This window comes from Ictidomys tridecemlineatus, chromosome 3, assembly GCF_052094955.1.
Source record: "Ictidomys tridecemlineatus isolate mIctTri1 chromosome 3, mIctTri1.hap1, whole genome shotgun sequence".
NCBI lineage: Eukaryota > Metazoa > Chordata > Mammalia > Rodentia > Sciuridae > Ictidomys > Ictidomys tridecemlineatus.
The window spans coordinates 186,627,032-186,647,358 of NC_135479.1; the positions used below are offsets into that span (position 1 = coordinate 186,627,032).

Genomic DNA, 20,327 nt, shown 5'->3' on the forward strand with positions numbered 1-20,327 from the left:
ATCTCCTTAGCTCAACTAATACTATGGAGATTAGACAGTGAAGTGGTTGATGGAAATTGTCATGGCCACCAGAGCCTTTATTAACCAGTTAACATGGGAATCAAAATCATGTTTTTGGAAATAGGTGGTATAAAAAGAATGAGTGGGAGCTTTCTATCTAAGCTATAGTAGATATCAATCATTGTATAATAAATTACCCCTAATGTTCAGCAGTGTAAAATAAGAAAGAGCTATTGTCTCACACAGTTTCAAAGGATCAGGAATATGGGAGCAGGTTGGTTGAGGGGTTTTGACTCAGGTTGTCTTTTGAAGGTTAAGAGCCACCTGTAAGCCTGGCATGGTCTGTAGTCATCAGGACCCATAAGCTCACACAAAGGGTTGTTAAGCAGACCTGAATCCCTTGCCGGGTATTAGGCTGATACCCCAGTTTCTTACTGTGTACACTTGCCCATATGCTGCCAGAGTCTCTTCACAAAATGGCAGCCCCAGAGCAAATATCAAAAAGACAGAGAATGAGAAGGATATCTCTGACTTTTACAGTCTTGTCTCCCAGTCATACTGTCACTTCCATTTTATTATTGCTAGAATACTAGACCACACTCAGAAAGGGTGAAAAATCAGATCTATGTTTTGAAGGAGGAAGTACCAAAGAATTTGTAAAATATTTTGAAACTAATACAGAACCCATGCCATTTTCTAATCTAGATATTTAACAGTGGAAGAATTCTTTGACTCTCTTATATATTAGATAAATTTTGTTTGTTGGTGTGTTTTTAGCTGGAAAGTATGAATAATTAGCCTAACTTTCCAAAATTGGTTTTCAGGTAACATTTGTGCATATTTCTACCAAGTTCCACTGGAATAAATACATTCTTTTATCTTCTGTAGTTGTAGTCAAGATACTATGACCGGTGATAGTAACATTTTGGAAAGTTATTTAATAAAAACTAGAATATTTCATCATCTTATAGAATATGGCAAGGAGTTAACATCCATGCTAATGTTGATTGATAGTCCAAGAAGTTGCTACTACTATTATTCATGGATGAAGAGTACTGTCTATAACTGACAATATGGAGGTATGTTTTCCCACCAAAGTAACACCAAGTCTTATCCATTTTATCCCTTTCATATCTGTGCATCTGTTCATCTTTATTGCCAGAAATCTAAGACATTTATTGACACTTGCCTAGTGTGTCAATAAAATAATTTTAACTAGGTTTCCAGTTATAATTCCTTTCCCTCTAAATTCATTAACCACATTTCAATCATTCTGATTTTATTTAATTCAAATGTTCCTTATTTGAGAATTGATGGTTCTCACTAGTTCAGGGTCTTATTTTTTACGTAATTTTCTCCTTCTTACACAAATTTTAGTATTTGTTTCCTAACTGGTTTGAAATGATAGTGATATTTTGGAATGTTATTTAACAATACAGTAACAATACAGCTTCAGCCAAGATTCCCAAATCTGCTTGAAAACTGTAGAAGTCTATCCCTAAGCCCAGTGACAGCTAGAACCCTTTTCCTTCACCATCTGTGCAACCCATTAGCCAATATTATTCATTCTCTTTATGTAATATGCTCCTAATCTGTTCAATTTTCTTCATTTCTACTATTGTAAGTATAGATTTTCATTTAAATAATGAAATAGTCTCCTAACTGGTCTTTTTCTCTTCCATTTTGACATTTTCTAACATACTCTCTCTATTGAAGGGACAGTAACCCTTTAATGCAAAAATTCCTCCTTTATAAAGCCTTACATACACTTCAAAATCATTAGCATGTTCTCAGGCTCAAACTGGAAAGATCCCTACTTCATAATTTAATCATTCATTGTAACATGTACAAACTCTTTTATGCATGACTAATTTTTGCACAAGATTTCTGTATACATGTTTTCTTCTTTTCTCACTTTTGCCTCAAATGTGCTTATTCATCTTTTCTATATGCTTCATGTACACTTCCTCAGAGACCTTTAAATTAATTCCCTCTTTATAACTTCTTTTTGAAATCTTTCTTTTTACTTCATTGCATATGCAATTTAAAATTATGCACTTAAGAGTGAGATCTCAGAATCTCATATCTTTTCTGCTCACTAGAAGGTCATCTCTATGAAGTCAGGGACCACATCTATTGATTCATTTCAACACCTCTATAATTGCCTAGAGCCTGATTCATGTTGGGTGCTCAGAAAACATCTGTTGAATGAATGAATGACAGGAGGCTTTCAATCAGTCCCATTAACTTCCATGAGTCAAGATGTATGTATTAGGACAATGGACATGAATGTACTGGTCAGTTTCACTCAGAAGAAATGAGACTGTTCATTGCCTAACTCCATGGCACAGAACAAAATGAGTTTTCACAGACAAATGGAAGGAGTACTTGAAACAAGAGGAAAGATAAAGTGCAGAAATGCACTTTGCCTTCTTAATGTTTTAAGTGGAAATAGATCTGGACATATGCGGTTTAGGATGTGACTGCCAAATAACTGGCATTGTACCAATTCATTATTTTAGAGCAGAGTAAGTCCATCTGCTGATAATCTCCAGGGCATTTATACTGAAAGTTTGCAGATTTGAAAGCCGGTCTTAGAATGTTTTTATAGATGCAGCTTACTATATTTATAATTGTGCCTCAGTGATGATCTCTCAATACTCATGATATGAAAGTTAATGTATAAGATAAGCATTAGGCTTTTACTAGGGTAGTGTGGATTATAGCAGACTGAGGTGCTGTCTTTATTTGATGATTATGATTGACTTAAACTAAAAGGGAATAAATATTACTGGATTTCCTATTTATCTGTAACATCCCATAATCCTAGTAGCCAAAGAAAACAAGGGACAGTACATAAATAAATATATATCCAGAGATGAAAGACATTATCTTGGCTCTTTTAATGTCACATTTAAATTTTGAAATCTACCCATTCACATTAATATACATTACATAGTAAAATGTGTCATCAGTTGAACAAACTTTTGATAATTTTCTTCTATATAGAGCAATCATTGCTGAATTTAGGATAAGGAAAACACAACCAGGTCCAAAATGAGCTACACAGCTAATGTTGTGCATGCTCATGTACACACACACACACACACACACACACACACAACTTTAAAACTGGAAGTATTGAGCTCTCTACTTGCAGGAAAACAAGTAGTGAGAAAAAGTGGATAATTATTCCTGGGAAAATTTGAGAAGATAAACCTTTGTAAAGTTCTTTGATCATTAATAGGATTACAAAAAAAAAAAAAAAGATCTGACATTCGTGTTTCTCAGAGAATGGAGAACTTCCTGGTATGACTAGATTGTGTTGCCTATGGTAGAAGTAACAAAAAATGAAAAGCATGCCTTGATACACCCAGGTAATCAGACATTTTCTCCTCCATGATTCCACAGAATTTTCATTGCATTTATCATAGTACATGAAAAATCATTATATATATATGTATATATATATATATATATACATATATATATAAAATATCTGACATTTTGTGAGCAGTCAATGCCTTTTTTTTAATCAATGAATCTGGAAAATTAGAACCACATTCAGAATATTTTTGATATACCAATTTAAGTTCTGAATTGTGTTTCTTTGTTTTAAAAATTAGGGGAGTGTTCATAATCAGAATTTTCAACTTCTTTTTAAAAATTTAAACATCTAGCAACTGTGAAACTGCAGCCCACATAATGATGTTCCACTGAATTTTAGAGGCAGTCGCCACCATCTAGGGGACACTCTCTACACCCCCACTTCCCCCTATTACACCAGCCAATTTTACCTATTTATGCTACATGCCTGCCTACTATGGATCTTAGTGTTGTTGTTGTTATTGTTTTGTTTTGTTTTGTTTTCAATTTTTTCTCTGCTATAGAACAAGGGACTGACAGTAAATAACACACTATCCAGTATGTGTTTTAGAATATATTTTGGCAGCTGTGTGAACTATTTAATTATAGAAGTAGGTCAGGTTGTAGAATATTATTATGTGTTTAGTAGTATCTAAAAATAGTTTTATGCTCTTGTAAAATAAATGTATGTATATTTTTGTCCTATAATATTCTTGGAAGCATACATTTGTTTTTATTATTAAGAATAAATAAATTTTCCCCTTTGTGAGGGCAAGCCTCTTAGGTCATTACAGTAGAGGTCCAAAATAACCAAGACAATATTTTGATTTGCCCACAGGAAATAGACTTCACTGTAAAACACAGAAGTATGATTTGCTAAAATATCTGCTCAGACCATGAGGTGATGAAAATTATTATGTGGGGAACAGAAGAGTTGGAATATACCAATATATATTTACAAAGAAAACAAGTGTTTATGATGCACTGCAGATAATCCTAGGACGTGCAATGTACATTGCATCTTGCCTGCTTCATGAATCCGAGATATTTTTGGCAGACTGTCTTTATACATTATTCTCTGAATACAGAAACTGCATGGTACGAGCTGAGTAGGAATGATGATTGTTTATTACCATCCCCTTTTTTTTCAGAGGTATTTTTATCATGTATTAGCAGCAGATATTTATACATCTAATTCCTTTTCCAAGATGTTAGATAAAGCCCCGTGAACAAGTGGATTTTTTTTTCCTTTCCTTAACAACCACCTCTGTTTGAAATGAGGTGTGGTTTGCAGTGCCAAAATTAAATATTCTGTTTCGTCAAGTACTATAATCTGTGGTACAGAATGGGTAGGTGGGAAAATGTTGAAACCTCAGCTTTTTCCTATTGCCATGTTATGAAAAATGTTGACAAACATTTGGAAGGAGTGAGAGATGGCATGAGCAGGTTAGGATCTAGTAGCTGCAAAAGACCAGGAAAACTGTCAGCTTCTCTCTCCTGATATTTGTGCTCATGTATACAGAAAGGCTTTATGTTCCTTCTAATTTTTTTTAATATTTCTTGCATAATTCAAATGGAAAAGTCTGATGAGAACATACCTGCTTTTTAAAAAATTATGGGGAAAACAGCGTCTTTGCACTTCTGTTGGATAAAATGACAGGATTGGCTCCAGGTTTCTATTCCCACTAAGAGCCTTCAGGTTCGTCGGTGACAGAACTCTCCACAGAGGTTATTTTTACCTGGCATGGCTGTGCTGTTACTGATGCTGCTGCTCTCCATGGCAGAAATAACTTCTCCTGTGGGTGTCTTGGGCAGAATGAAAGCTGGGTCAAGGTGGAGAGGTGAAAAGAATCGTGAGTAACCAGGATTTTTTACTCTTGGTGCATTTTTTTTTCTTTCTTTATATTTAGGAATGCATCCAGACTGCCTCACTTTACAGTTTGTAGCATTTCCAAGAGATTGTTTTAGGATGTAAAAATAATTTTACATATTAAATATGCATGCAGAATAAATGGGCTCCACCTCCTGTAAGCATCACACATCTGCAATATTGTTCTGGATTTCATTGCAAGAGTTTTGCTTGGCTTTTCTAGTTAACTCTTACCATTCCTTGGACTTAGAAAGACTTTTTAAAAAATACGTCCTAAGGCCATGTAAGTGACTTGGTATTACCTCTTCTACATAACATTCAAATATGTTACAGATATTTGTGGATATTCAAATGCTAGCTATGTAATAAAAATCCTCACATCTGATAATAGGAAGGAAGTTAGAAATAGCAGATATTATGGAAACTTTGATTTGAATAACTTAAGAGTAGATGTTTTATCACTGGGGTTTGATAAATACATTATTCTTTAGAATTGTTATTTATTCTCTTCCTATGGAAATACAAGAAGACTTTCAGAATTTGGCCATAAAATGCCTGTGTATTTTAGAAATACAGTAATGAAACTACTATTTTAGGATTAAATCTGCTTGACATGTTATAGGAGAAGGAAATGGATTTCACATCTGTCTGCCTCTGGACTCATTGGTCCAAACAGCCAATGTCTTTTCTCTTTGCTATCATCCCATAAGACACTACAGGTTAATGGGTGTGTGTGTGTGTGTGTGTGTGTGTGTGTGTGTGTGTGTGCGCGCGCGCGCGCGCACATATACCTATGTGTGCATTTATATATATGTAAATAGTAGAAAGAGATCTACTCCATTTTCCACATTTAGAAATTGAAACTCAAAGTCCCGTTATCTATACTAATCTTCCAAAAAGTGATATAGAAAATTTAGAGGAAAGAAATGCGTCCCTTATAATATTGCTGAATGTTCAGAAGAGATATGCCATTAAACTTTTTTTTTAAAACAGGAAACTTCCTCCAGTAGATTAAAGTAACCCTGAAATTAATTGCTAAGCATATGACTTTTGTTTCACTCATGCTTTGGCCATTTTGTGTTCTGTTTTATTGGCTTAAGTGGGAGCTACACAGCTCTGATGGACAGATCAATGGGAACGCCAAGCAATACAGGTTGGGGCCATTATAGATTTTACTTGCTCTGCTTCTCCTCAATTTCTCAGTACCCAATTATGACTCACCTCAAATATTTTTTCTTTAATCCCTTTTATTCTTCTTCTCATGATTCATAAAGAGAATACTTATAGATCTGATATTTATGATACACAGAGATAATAAATGACTGATCTTTTTAAATAAATAAATATTTATTTATTTATTTATTTATTTAAGTTGTAGATGGGCACAATACCTTTATTTTATTTGTTTATTTTTATGTGGTGCCAGGGATTGAACCCAGTGCCTCATGCATGCTAGGCAAGCACTCTACAACTGAACCAGAACCCCGGCCCTAAATTATTGATCTTATTGCCAATTTCTTCTCTGAACATGCAGGCTGATCCAGTATTTTCACTATGAGATCTAAATTCATAAATAAATTCTAAATCTTGTGGCCCAAGAATAATAAAGAAATCCATTACTCTCCAAAGCCCAAGATTCGTCAGCTAACCCATGTCTTCAAGAGTTCTAATTCAGTGTTCTCTCCTTTGCACCAAGTTCCCTCAGCAAACAGCCCAACTGTGGAAAACTCATTCCTCACTCCCTCAGTAATCTCTGCCACCAATTTTAAAACAGTGTCAAATATAACAGGTTTATCAGACTCCAAAGGAACTTCTCTGGTGGGTACTTTCAAAGACTTCCTTCTAGTTAACCATAAATAGGTATCTCCAGAAAGCTACAAATAACACATTTCAGAATTCCCAAACCAAAAAAAATTAAGGACATAATGCTTGGAAAAAATTACAGGTGGCATGGGATGGAAATATTGGAGGAAATTGTGATAAACCAATCACCCTTAATCCATTAAGTCCCAAGTTTTCAATTTTCTAATATTTCAATGAAATTAATACAGGTGCAGTAAAATACATTGGAAATTATAATGTAGAACAAATATGTGTGTTTGTGTGAGTATAATTGGATATTATATAAATATATTTTATATTATATAATTATACTGTATATTGTATATTCTTTAAGTTTTTATGGATATTCCGAATGTAGGACAATAGGACAGAAGGATTAATGTCAAAATGAAATTTTATATTTGTCATATTCATAGGTGATTTAACTAACCAAAAGGTGAATGAAGTCTAAGTAACTTCTCCATGGAGATCACTAGAGTGATCGGAATTTCCTGATCAAATTAGAGTTTTAATAATGCACTCTAGATTTTTTTTTTACATATGGTGTTCATTTTGTTTCCATGTACTTTTACAATTTCATCTGCAAATTTGATAGGGAAATAGAAGCATGGGATGATCAACATGTTTTTTGTAATCTGAAATTATGGAATAGAAAGACTATGTGAACATATGGTTTTGGGATAACTTTCTATGTAGCAGTAAAAGGGTGGTTTAGATAAAATTACATTTCTACAAATGTATGAATTGCCAAGATCATTGTAATGTCATGTGTAGCTAATAAAAAAATTTAAAAAATACATTTCTGGTTTTATATTCCTGAAAATGTACTAAAACTATTATTTTCCCCTAATATAATGAAATTCTTCCTGTATGAGCTTAGGTGAAAGAATGAATGCTACAAATTGATGACATTTACTGTGTTGAGTTCTGCTTATAGAACCTGAAGAGTTCACTCTGGTGATCTCCATGCCAAAGAGACAAGGTGAGGGCAGTAAAGAACCTTGGACTCCTTTATTTGTTTCCCCAATAAACCTCTTGGAAACACTAAACAGTAATCAAAGGACACCTTGACATTGAGTGGGGAGAGTAGATGAAATTGAGAATTTCTGAACTAAGGAATTTCTCTAGACACAGATCAGTTGATTCCAACAATGAATATATTGTGGTGGAAAGCATATATTCAACTTAATAGATATTCTTTGGGAGGATCTTATGAAATATGTGTAGAGGGATACTCAATTTCCTAATAAATTTAAAGTTTTATAGTAGGTTTTAAATGGCAACAATAAATGTCTACCTGAGAAATGTCGATGGGAATTTCTAATTTTCAAAGAATGTCAAGTTGGGCTGGGGTTGTGGCTCAGTAGTAGAGCGCTTGCCTCGCATGTGCGAGGTGCCAAGTTAGATCCACAGCACCTCATAAAAAAAATAAATAAATAAAATAAAGGTATTGTGTCCAACTACAACTAGAAAATAAGTATTTTTTTAAAAGAATGTCAAGTCACACTTTTTTGTGTCGGTCAGAATGTCTAAGAAAATTTAAATTCTTTGTTGCCTATATCAGAAACTTTATGACTTTTTTGTCGTATTCTTTTTATGGACTTCTGAAATTCTAAAAAGACTTAAGCAATTGTTAAAGACATCTTCCTCTTCAAAATGTATTGCATTTATGTTCTTTGAGAAACTATGGTACCCTTAAATATTTTCTTTTTACACATGCTTTGAGTAGCTAGAACTAATTATATTTTTATATTTGTTCAACTTCTTAACTCTGTTTATAATTTTGCTTATTTCTTGAAATTCTGAATTCAATGACAAGACTATCATTTACATCATCAAATAGAATGCCTAATACATTGTGAAAACTCAATATAGAATGAATATAGGCATGAATAAAAGAACTCCTCAAAACTGTCAATCAAATATGAGAATATAAATTAGTATACAATTTAAGTAAATGCTTTTAGAATGCATAACATTACTGAATATAATTCACCCACAACCAATGTTTATATATAAAGATATCCATCAAAATATTAGCTACAAACAAAAAAAGGTGTTAAATGTAAAATATAAAAACTTAAACAAATATACTAGATATTGTATAATTCAGTCATTTTCAAACATTAAAAGTAAGGCCAGGCATGGTGGAGAACACCTATAATCCTTGAAGCTCGGGAGGCTGAGGCAGGAGGATTGCAAGTGCAAAGCCAGCCTTAGCAACATAAAGAGGCCCTAAGTAATTCAGTGAGAACCTGTTTCTTAATAATAATATAAAAAAGGGACTGAGGATGGGTCAGTGGTTAATTGCCCCCTAGTTCAATCCCAGGTCCCCCCCACCAGCAAAAAAAGTAACTTTAAAATGTAGTTACATGGAAAACTTAGAGAACATGGGTAACAAATATGTAATAATTTTACTATAAATAAAATCATTTTATTTTGGTTTATAAAATATTTACATTTATCTTTACAGTAGATTATAATCAAGTAATAAATCAAACTTTTTATTGTTACCAACTAACCTTATTGCTACACAAAAATTTATAATGAGGAAATATTAATACATTTTTGTAAACACATAGAAACTAAGAAAATAACTTTAATATTGGAATCTACTAGGGACCAAGGAAAGAGCTCATACCTACTAAAATAGCATCTGCAAAGTAACAAACTAAGCAGGGAAAGACACAGAATGATGTATCCAATAATGACTTGTAGAGTATTTCACTAAGGAAGTAGAATCAACTCTTCAGGTTCCTACAAGCAGAACTCAACACAGTAAATGTGACCAATTTGTAGCATTTGTTCTTTTACCAAAGCTCGTATAGGCAGAATTTCATTATATTAGGGAAAACAAAAATTTTAGACATTTTCAGGAATATAAAACCAGAACTTTAATTTTATCTAAACCATCCTTTTACTGCTACATAGAAAGTCTATACCAAAACCATAATGTTCACAGTCTTTCTATTCCATAATTTAAGATTACAAGAAACATGTTGATCATTCCATGCTTCTATTTCCCTATCAAATTTGCAGATGAAATTGTAAAACTACATGGAAAGAAAAAGGAATTATATGTCAAAAAAATCTAGAGTACATTATTAAAATTCTAATTGAATTAGGAAACTCTGAGTACCCATTACATAAATGTTCCAGATATGAACTAAATTATTGACCTCAAAATTGCAAGCTTGAATAAATTTTTTCAGGAAAAACTCAATAGCTGAAGCACCTTGTGTTTAAACTGTTTCATTCATATATGTAACCTACTACTAGCACCCCCCAATACACACACACCACACACTTACAACTCTCTCTTTCATTTAATGTTGCCAACACTTATAACCTCTGGGGAGGAAAAATAGCTCCTCCATAAAGATTCCACAGTACATTTTTGTTTTGATGTTTTATTTTTAACATCCGATCTCAACACTTTAAAAGAAACTTTCTATGGTTATTTTTAACCATCTACTCATTTTCTTCTGTTACTGGCTATAGGTCAAGTGTCACTTGTAGAAATTTTTGAAATATTAGAATTATTAAAAGACAGTCTTTCAGTAATGCCCTGAAACTAAAAAAAAAAAAAAACTTGGAAAACTTGCTATTTATCGAATTTTACATTTCATCTTTGCCACTTTATTAACAATATCATATATTATATAATTTCCCAAGAGCTTAATACTGCAAGACAGTATTAAGTATATACTTTTCTTTCAGAGCCCCAATTTTGAAAAGCTAGGAGCCATTTAGATAGGTTTCTAATTTTTTTTTTATTTGAAAAACATAATTTGTTTCTCTCTTTATGTTTGTCTCTTCCTCACTTTCCTAACTAATTATATTTTATGAATTTTTGAGAAATGATCTTACAAAGACATCATATTCAATAATTTAAAATAATGATCTAAAATTATAAAAGATAGAAACTTTATTATCATTTTCTCCTTTTTTTAATCAAGTGAGAAAATATATGTTGGTCATATAATGAGATAGATACACACAAAAAAAATCAATAGCTTTATGTCGAACTAAAATAAAAGTAGTGTTACTTTCAGGCGAAGGTTAGAATCCAGGATGCACCAAAACAAAGACTACAGAACAGTTTAGATAACTGGGAAACATGAAAGGCTGATAGGATTTGCCATCAAACAAACATGGGGTAACTGGACCCTGTCAGCAAAAGTATCATATGTTTTCTTGAAGATAAAAGCCAGAAATGTATGTCATAATACAATGCTCACTACCTTTTCTGCAGAGCTCATCTCCTTTCTGTAATCATCTCAGCTACTAGTTGCACTGCAAGCACAGAGATCTCATGCATTACTTTAGCAAAAGTTATAAAACCAAAGAGGATTATCTTTACATTAGGATACTTTGAGAATACACCATATGTCATTGTGAAATTCAGAAAAGTCCACCATATTTCTTTTAATGGAGAACAACATGGTGTTGCATGTCTATAATCATGTGTGGAGTTATATTTTTGGAAGAAATAATATTGACTCTGTCATTAATTCTTTGGAAATTATACAGTTGAAATTAAAGAATATAATCTCAATGGAACAATGAGTTAAAGTCAAGATGATGAAGAATAACTAGAATAAATTATTATTTCTTAACGGAAAAATGGTCTAGAGAAATTTTTCAATAATTTATAGAAGGAAAAGAACTGAAATACAATAAATTTGGTTGAATCATACATATATGTACACATATATTACATGTGTGTAATATATATGTGCTTATATTATACATACATGTACATACACACATATGTACATATATGTATATATATTCTATATTCTGTTTCTGTAAAATATGGTACATTTAAGCTGAAACCACTAATATTAATTAAAATAGCATTAAAAAAAATCAATGATTTAGTTATACTCTAGTTTCACTAAATGGACATGGTATTTGCTTTACTTGCAATGGGATTATTATATTAGCAATATAGCCTTTGCAGTAAAGTACAGTCCTATTTTTCCCCCTCCCTATTTGTTCAGTACTGGACTGTTCAGAAAACCAAGTTTAACTGATGGCAGAATCTGAAACATCTTGAGTACCTTACACCACATCATTTTATCTCTTCCCAATGAATAAAAGCAGATTTGTTTTATTCCAATTCTCCAGATTGCTATGCCTGTTATCTGAAGATGAACACAAACACCAGATGATAAGGACTTTACACTCAGTTAAATTTCGAAGACCAAGACTTCAATTTTGGAAAATATGGAAGACTGGGCCCCTAATATACAATTATGGTGGATATGGTTTTGTTAATATATACACCTGTCTGTAGAAAGGACAAGAGTTACAAAAAAAGGATTTTACCCATAACTATGCCACAAAGGTCAATACCTTAAAGCTGTAGCAGATGAAGGGAAAGTGAATTCCTTCATCAGATACATTCCAGTGTAACTTTGTTGCTTCAAGTTCCCTGAGTTTCAAATCTGGGGACCAGGAAAGAGTGCTCAGCTGTTCCATGGATGCTTAAGAAAACAGCTGCACTCAGCTGTCACACACATGAATAGAAAAGCAGTTCCCCAGGTAATCCGTTCTCAACCCTTTCATACTGAAAGGTTAAAACTGCACAGAAGCATGTTTTCAAACACTAAAAAACTACTACAACTTTGTGTTTTGATACAAGTGGTAGAAATTAAATGTGTATACACATATTATGAAAGGGTGAAAAATTTAAGAGAATGAATAGTATGAGGGTCTATAACCTTAACTTTAGTAAGCACAGTATTTATCCTGAATTTTGCTACAGCAATAAGACCCTAAATTATTATAGTGTGATGTTTTTAACTATATCCTTTTGATGACTTCTAATATAATTTTGGTTCTAATAACATTTTTCATAAATTTGAAAGATACTGGAAGAAAGGGAATCTATATAGTGTTTTATTGTTGTTTTTGCCTATGATACAAATGTAATCCAACAAATATGACTAGGTAGCATATTTATATCAGTTTACCATTACTTTCTAATTGAGTGATTTTTTTAAATCAGTGATTTAACTTATAAAATTTTATCCCAAGGGTAGAATAAAACCATGCCTAAGAATACAATGTTCTTGGAGAACTTGTTATTTTGGGGAAAAAAAAAAAGAAGACAAGTTCAAAATTTACTGTTCTCTAGTCCTTCCTAGAAACTACCTATTATTTGCCATTTGAAATTGTTCCTAGGTTACAGAAGTGTTAAAAACTTTTATATGTTGGAGCTCACTTAGTTCTGGAGAGTGTAATGAAGGCGAACAGAGTGCTGAGGAAATGTCGTGATGAATGTATCCGTGCTGCAACGTGTCCAAAGTCCCTGCCAAAGGAACCATTTGTTTTTTTCTTTGAATCTGTTTAATACCTTCGTCATTAAGATTTTAACATTATATGTCCAGTTTGGTACCATTTAATTAATGGAATACAATGCTAAACAGGCGCAAATTTGTAATCTAATCTTGGTTCTCTTTTTATTTTTGTCCCAAAAGAAAGAATCTATGAAATCATTAGTATTGAAATGTCTACTTTTGGGGGCTGAGGCCGTAGCTCAGTGGCAGAGGGCTTGCCTCACATGTGTGAGGCATTGGGTTCGATCCTTAAAGCCACATAAAAATAAATAAATAAAATGAAATTATTCTATCCATCTACATTTTTTTAAAAAAAATTTCTAGCTTTGTTATGATATTTTCTTCTTCAGAAACAGTGACAGAGGGAAAATGTGGAAGTTCTTCTGTGACGTAAGATGGTAAAAACAAGCAGTGGACTGAGAGAGAGTGAGTGCTAATTTGAAGACATCTTGGCAGCCCATTTACCTGAAGCACTAGTGGGACAGGTCCTCACAGAGTAGCTTTTTAAATTGCACAAAGTCTGTGGGCAAGAAGGTTGTGGGCTGCACTAGAAATTTCATCATTTACTGCCAAGGAAAATTCATCTATAAAGGAAAGTGTCATGAAAATAATCATCAAAATCAATTCCCTGTGAGAAGTACTATATAATAAAGAATAGAGAAATGATCAATATAATTTATCAAATTTAATCTGTGATGTTCCAATATGTTTCAAAATCCTCATTTTATATGGTAATTGTATCACAAGCACCTTTCAGGCAGATATAGCAAGGTCCCAATTCAAGCCTGGTGCATAAGCTTGAGAAATTGTATGTTCACTCTGAGCCTCTGTTTTTGCTTATTAAATGGAGATAACAATATGTTCTCTCCCACAAATTGTGAAGATCTGGCAAAGTGTCCATAAAGTTGTGAAACACAAGTGCTCACACAATGACGATTCTTACTGTGACAGTATAATTATTATTCTTGCTGTTGTGATTATTAATATTACATTTTGCTTCTCTCAGAACGTCCCTTTATCTATTTAGTGCACATACATATCTGTGATATTTACCAACGTAGAGAATTACTCCCTGAGAGCATATTGTGTGCTTGATACAGAATTCAGTTTACAGTATGCAATGAGAAAATGTGACTTACAGATTGCAATGAAAGGCTGGTAATATACATCTATCATGGTCTGTAATACCAAGAGATACAGTGATAAGTTTTAAGGGGAAGAGAATTTAATGGAAGAAACAATTCTCTTCAAGTTTCAAAAAAAAATAACACAAATCAAACTACAGTTCAAATCTTAATTATTTATTTTGTTTCTCAAATAAATTATAAGATGTCATGATAAAAGCTAAGAAGTGCTTTGCATTTTTATATTTGCACTCTCAAAACCCACTGAAGATCGGGTTATATACCAAAAAAGTGTGGTGTGTGTGTGTGTGTGTGTGTGTGTGTGTGTATGGTATTATTGCTCCCTGAATGGAAATTCAAAGAATACTTCACAAGTCTCATAAATACCAGGATTAAATCTTGAAGAAAATTAGAGAAATTTCAGTGCTGTGTCTTTGCCAAGAATCCATTCTATTTTAATTGCTATATATTTTTATTTTATGTGTTAGAAATTATTGAAGATTTGTTGGTTTTACCTGCAGAGTCCTATATTTATCACCTTCTCCTTTTCCTGGAACTCATGATTATAGAGCATACTGAGTGCACTGATCTTGATTCATGGTAGTCTGGTATTTGTCTTCACAAATGCATGTTGGATATGTGTAAATTTTTTCAGCAGCTTAATTAATTAAAATGCTTCCAAATTAGGGATCTCTCCCTCTTCCTCTTCATCATCCAGCATCTATACGTGACATTAGCCACTCCCAAAGCCCTTAATTTTCCCTCCTCTATCACTAAATATTTTTTGTAAGTAAAAAAGTAAACTGATTCACATTTATAATGTCTACACTCAAAGACTTTGAGTACTTCAGTATGCAAAATGCAGAAACCTAAATATGAACTCTGACATCTTTTAATCATTAAGTTGTAGCTAAGTGTAGCATCTTCATATTAAAACCTAAAATAACACAGTTTAGACATGAGTCCTTAATAAATAATGAATTAACGAATGGACAAACCTTCTACATGCAGTAAGCTTAGAAAAAAAATGGGCCTAATCGTGTGTCCCCCTAACCCTCAAGCCAGTGATTGAACCTAGGGGTGCTATACCACTGAGCTTCATCTCACGTTCTTTTTATTTTTTATTTTAGGACAGGGTCTTGCTAAATTGTGGAGGCTGGCCTTAAACTTGCCATCAAGATACTTAGTCTCTCGATTACCAGGAGTAAAGTCATGTGCCACCATGCCCAGCTTGGTCTAATTTTGTTTTATTCAGTAATTTTTAATAATTATTTACCTACCCCTTATCTTATTGAATTAAAATATAATTTCCTAATATAGTAATAAGTTCCAAATTATCTACTTTTGTCTAAAAACAAAATATAAATATAAAAAAATATTTTATTTGTTATCTCTAATTGTAATCTTAGTGTACAGCTATTGCCTAGGCTTTTAATCTGTGCCCTGCCAGAGTCAATTAATGTTCAATATTTAGTCATTATTGATGTTGATGTCCTTCTCCTTTTGACAAATACATTTCCAAAATTAAAATTGTTTATTACAAGATGAATGGGTCCACAAAAATTATGGAAAACTGAGAGGATATCTTAGAATTCCTTTACCACATCTTTAACTTATTTAATAAAATTTATCTATTTACATACTTAGATACCAATTAACCAATTAACTAAATTTTCAATATTGATTTAAAAAACATAGTGTCTTTATGCCCTCTTCTGAAATAATGCATTTGAAGAAACACTTATTTACAAGTAGGAAATCCACAATATAATATGAGAGATACTATTTTAAATCAAATTATCCTTGACTACTAACAACTTGCTTTTTTAATGAACGTTTGGGTTGAAGTTTCTAAAATGAAGCCTTCAAAGTTCAAATATTTAGTGTGATGAGAGAAAGTAAAATGATTTCATATAGAGAAGAACCTGAAATGTGAAGATAATTTGGGGATTCCTATTGGTGTTCAGGTGACTGCCCCCAAATAATGCAATTAAGAACATGTTTCATTGATATTTGCACCAGATAAATATGCCTTACGGGATGTGTGATGTGTATTCTGGGGTAGTTATAGATGTATTTTTAAAATCAACTCAGGAAATTGATAGAAAACAAAATATTTTAACACTCTGGTTTTCACGTTTAAAAAGTAATGCAAACAGTTTTGAAATTATTTTAGCTGATATTGATATTTTTCTAACTTAATAGCTTGGCTAAAAACTCACATTTACTATATTTTGAAGTAAACTTACCTCTGGTGACATAATTCAGTGAATTGATTGGCACACAGCAAGCTTTTCTGAATAAGTAATTAAACACGAAACCAGGGGTAAACGTGCACCCAATAAACCTAAGTATTATGAGTTCTACTTTTACACACAAGGCTCTAGTGTAAGTAAAGCAGCAACTCTCATATTTAATGTCATTTTGGGATCATGTTTGGAAAACACCTGTAAAAATTCTATCATAATTTTTAAGAATTAAGGACAATATCAAAGTACTCCACAGTCATATTCAGGGTGTGTGTGTGTGAGTATGTGTGTGTAAATGAAAACGTGCACAGGTAGAAAAATATGAAACACTTTCCATTTATGCTTAATGCAATGAGCCCATACTCTCTTTCAATTCAAAAGCATCATGTTATTTTTTTTCCTATTAAAAACAATCTTGATGTTTTTAAGGCAGAATTTATAGAGTGTTAGATATGTGGTCATTTTTTCAGTTTATAAGCAATTAAAAAATATTCTGGCAGTCCTCATAAGTAAATGTTCATATGCCAAATGTGCATAATTGCCATTTATTTAGTACTGTATGCACAGTCAGGACATATTCATTCACTGGACAAAGTCTCAGATCTGAAAAAAAGTGAGGGTACAAGCTATGCCCTTAACAGAGGGAAGAATTTCAAAAAGAGGGCATAGTAAGTGCAAAGTGAGAGATGTTGAGAGTGTGACCACAAGTCAACATGCTCAGGAGACCGAGGGAAGATGAGAGAGGAATAGACCTTTTGGGCCTTAGAGGCCCGTAAAGCCTTTTGTGTTATTGGAAGTCACTGAAAGACTTAGAACAGAATGAGATGATCCAACACTTTTTTAAAAAATTTTATTCTGTTTAGCTGTCCATGACAGTAGAGTGTATTTTGACATATTATACATAGAGTATAATGTATTCTAATTGGAGTCCAATTCTTTTGGTTGTACATGATGTGGAGTTGCACTGGTTGAGTATTCATCATATATGAACATAGGAAAGTTATGTCTTTCCTATTCCTATCCCCCCCTTCCCCTTTGTCTAAACCAATGAACTTCTATTCTTCTCTTACCCCCTTTGTTTTTTGTTAGCATCTACTTAACAGGGAGAACATTTGACCTTTGTTTTGGGGGGACTGGCTTATTTCACTTAGCATGATAGTCTCTAGTTCCCTCCATTTACTGGCAAATGCTATAATTGCATTCTTCTTTATATCTGAGTAATATTCCATTATGTAATTATACCACATTTTATTTATCCATTTATCTGTTGAGGGCACCTAGGTTGGTTAAATAGCTTAGCTAATATGAACAGAGCTGCTATAAACATTGATGTGGCTGCTTCACTGTAGTATGCTGATTTTAAGGCATTTGGGTATATATCAAGGAGTGGGACAAATAGGTCAAATGGTGGTTCCATTCCAAGTTTTCTGAGGAATCTCCATATTGCTTTCCAGAGTGGTTGTACCAATTTGCAGTCCCACCAGTAACATATGAGTGCACTCTTTTCCCTACATCCTCACCAACATTTATTGGTACTTATATTCTTTCTTGATTATTGCCATTCTGACTGGGGTAAAAAAACACTCAGTATAGTTCTAATTTTTGTTTCTTGAATTGCTAGAGATGTTCAACATTTTTCCACATATTTGTTGACTATTTTTATTTCTTCTGTGAAGTACCTGTTCAGTTCCTTTGCCCATTTATTAATTGTTTTTGTTTGTTTGGTTGGTTGGTTTGGTTCAATTTTAAGTTTTTTGAGTTTTTTACATGTCCTGGAATTAATACTCTAACACTCTTATTGGACAACTCCGATTTTTTGTATACACAAACTTATATCAGCTCACATTTGTGTTTATTGCTGTCTCGCAGAAACTGCAAACATACATAACCACAAACATGGGGACTTCTGGTAGATCAGAGACCCCAGTCATGCATACACAGTGGCACAATGACTCCTCTTACTCCACATGAACTTGGTTCTCAGTGAGGGCCATCTAGTCTTTGTAAGACAGATATTCTCTTCAGGGGAGATTTTGCTCCCAAATTGAAGAAAGTTTTATCATGTGGGATGACAAATATCATAGTTTTATGTATATAAACCAAAGTATATCTATGCTGTTAAAATTTCACTTAGAGTATGATTGTAATAAAAAAAATGCCTAAAATCCCCTTGGGGGGTAATAAAGAAAAAAATTGAGAATCACTGCTCTCAGGGTTGATTTTGAAACCTTCAGGGACATATAGTTATTGTAATTATCAAAGAGCATTGCCACCAACACTTAGTGGGTTGAGACCAGAGATACTAAATGTACTGTGAACACTTAGAGTACCTCTCCAGAATAAAAACATTTGGAAACTTTGGTACATATACACAATGGAAAATTACTCAGCATTAAAAGAAAATAAAATCATGACATTTTCAGGGAATGGATGGAGTTGGAAAATATAATGCTAAGTAAAGTAAGCCAATCTCATAAAAACCAAAGGCCAAATGTTTTCTTTGATATGAGGATGCTAATTCATAATGTTGATGTTGGGGGAGCATGGGAGGAATGGAGGAACTTTAAATAGGACAAAGAGGAGGGAGGGGAAGGGAGGGGACAAGGGGGTAGGAATGATGGTGAAATGAGTTAGACATCATTACCCTAAGTACATGTATGGAGACATGAATGTTGTGAAAATACTTTGTATACAATCAGTGACTTGAAAAATTGTGCTCTATATGTGTATTATGAAATGAATTGCATTCTGCCATCCTGTTTAATAAATTAGAGTAAATAAATAATTTAATTTTAAAAAATCACATTGAGAACATGTGGAGGCAAAAAGTTGTGTTTATAACTATCTAAACCTAGACTCTATTTCTAATTTCCATAGTAATTTTTACTATGCAACTCCCTTGTAGAAGAAGGGAATATTGTTTGTTCATTTTTACCAAGAAATCACATCATCAGCAAAGATAGAGATTTTTATATTGGACTCAATAACAATCCACATGGGTATCAACATCATGCTTTATCTGTAGCTGTCCTGTTCACAGTGATTCTACATATAGGTGCAAACATGTATTTCATTATGTCTTCAGTATAAAAATGTCTGAGAATTATGTATTGAAGAATACATGATTTTAATTCATTTTCCTTTTATTTCCCAGCTATACTATTTTGTATATATGTGTAATAATTATGTGGTATATTATTTACATATATGGCTTGTGTTCTGGATACTGAACAGGATGAAGTAGAAAGGGTGTGCTGAAGCAGAACTGGAAGAGGAAAAACTGGGGCGGGGCAGTGGGAGGGCATCTCTTGATTCTTTAATTTGCAGAAGTTACATGACTAAATAAAAGGTTTTTTTAAAAAAATCTTATTCTAACACAATCAGATAGGAAGTTGACAATGAACATATAATAATAATTACAGGTTAACATAATGAGAAATAAACAATATTTCCTTCCTATATGCTATTAACTCACTATATAAGATTTTTTAAAGTTCATTAATAGCATGCACTTGGACCAGTCAGACTC

General features: G+C 32.9%; 1 protein-coding gene across 3 annotated transcripts in view; it reads left to right on the top strand.

Moving 5' to 3' along the window:
* Positions 1-20,327, top strand: part of Robo1 (roundabout guidance receptor 1) — a 1,016,703-nt gene that overhangs the window by 273,603 nt on the left and 722,773 nt on the right. For 2 of the 3 annotated variants that reach the window (XM_078044436.1, XM_078044438.1), the window contains exon 1: positions 5,096-5,219. The exons of the other annotated variant lie outside the window; for it this stretch is intronic. In XM_078044436.1, coding sequence (XP_077900562.1) covers positions 5,111-5,219 — 109 coding nt within the window. In that variant the 5' untranslated portion in view covers positions 5,096-5,110. Of the gene's footprint in view, positions 1-5,095; positions 5,220-20,327 lie in introns of those variants that run through there. 3 annotated transcript variants of the gene reach the window in all.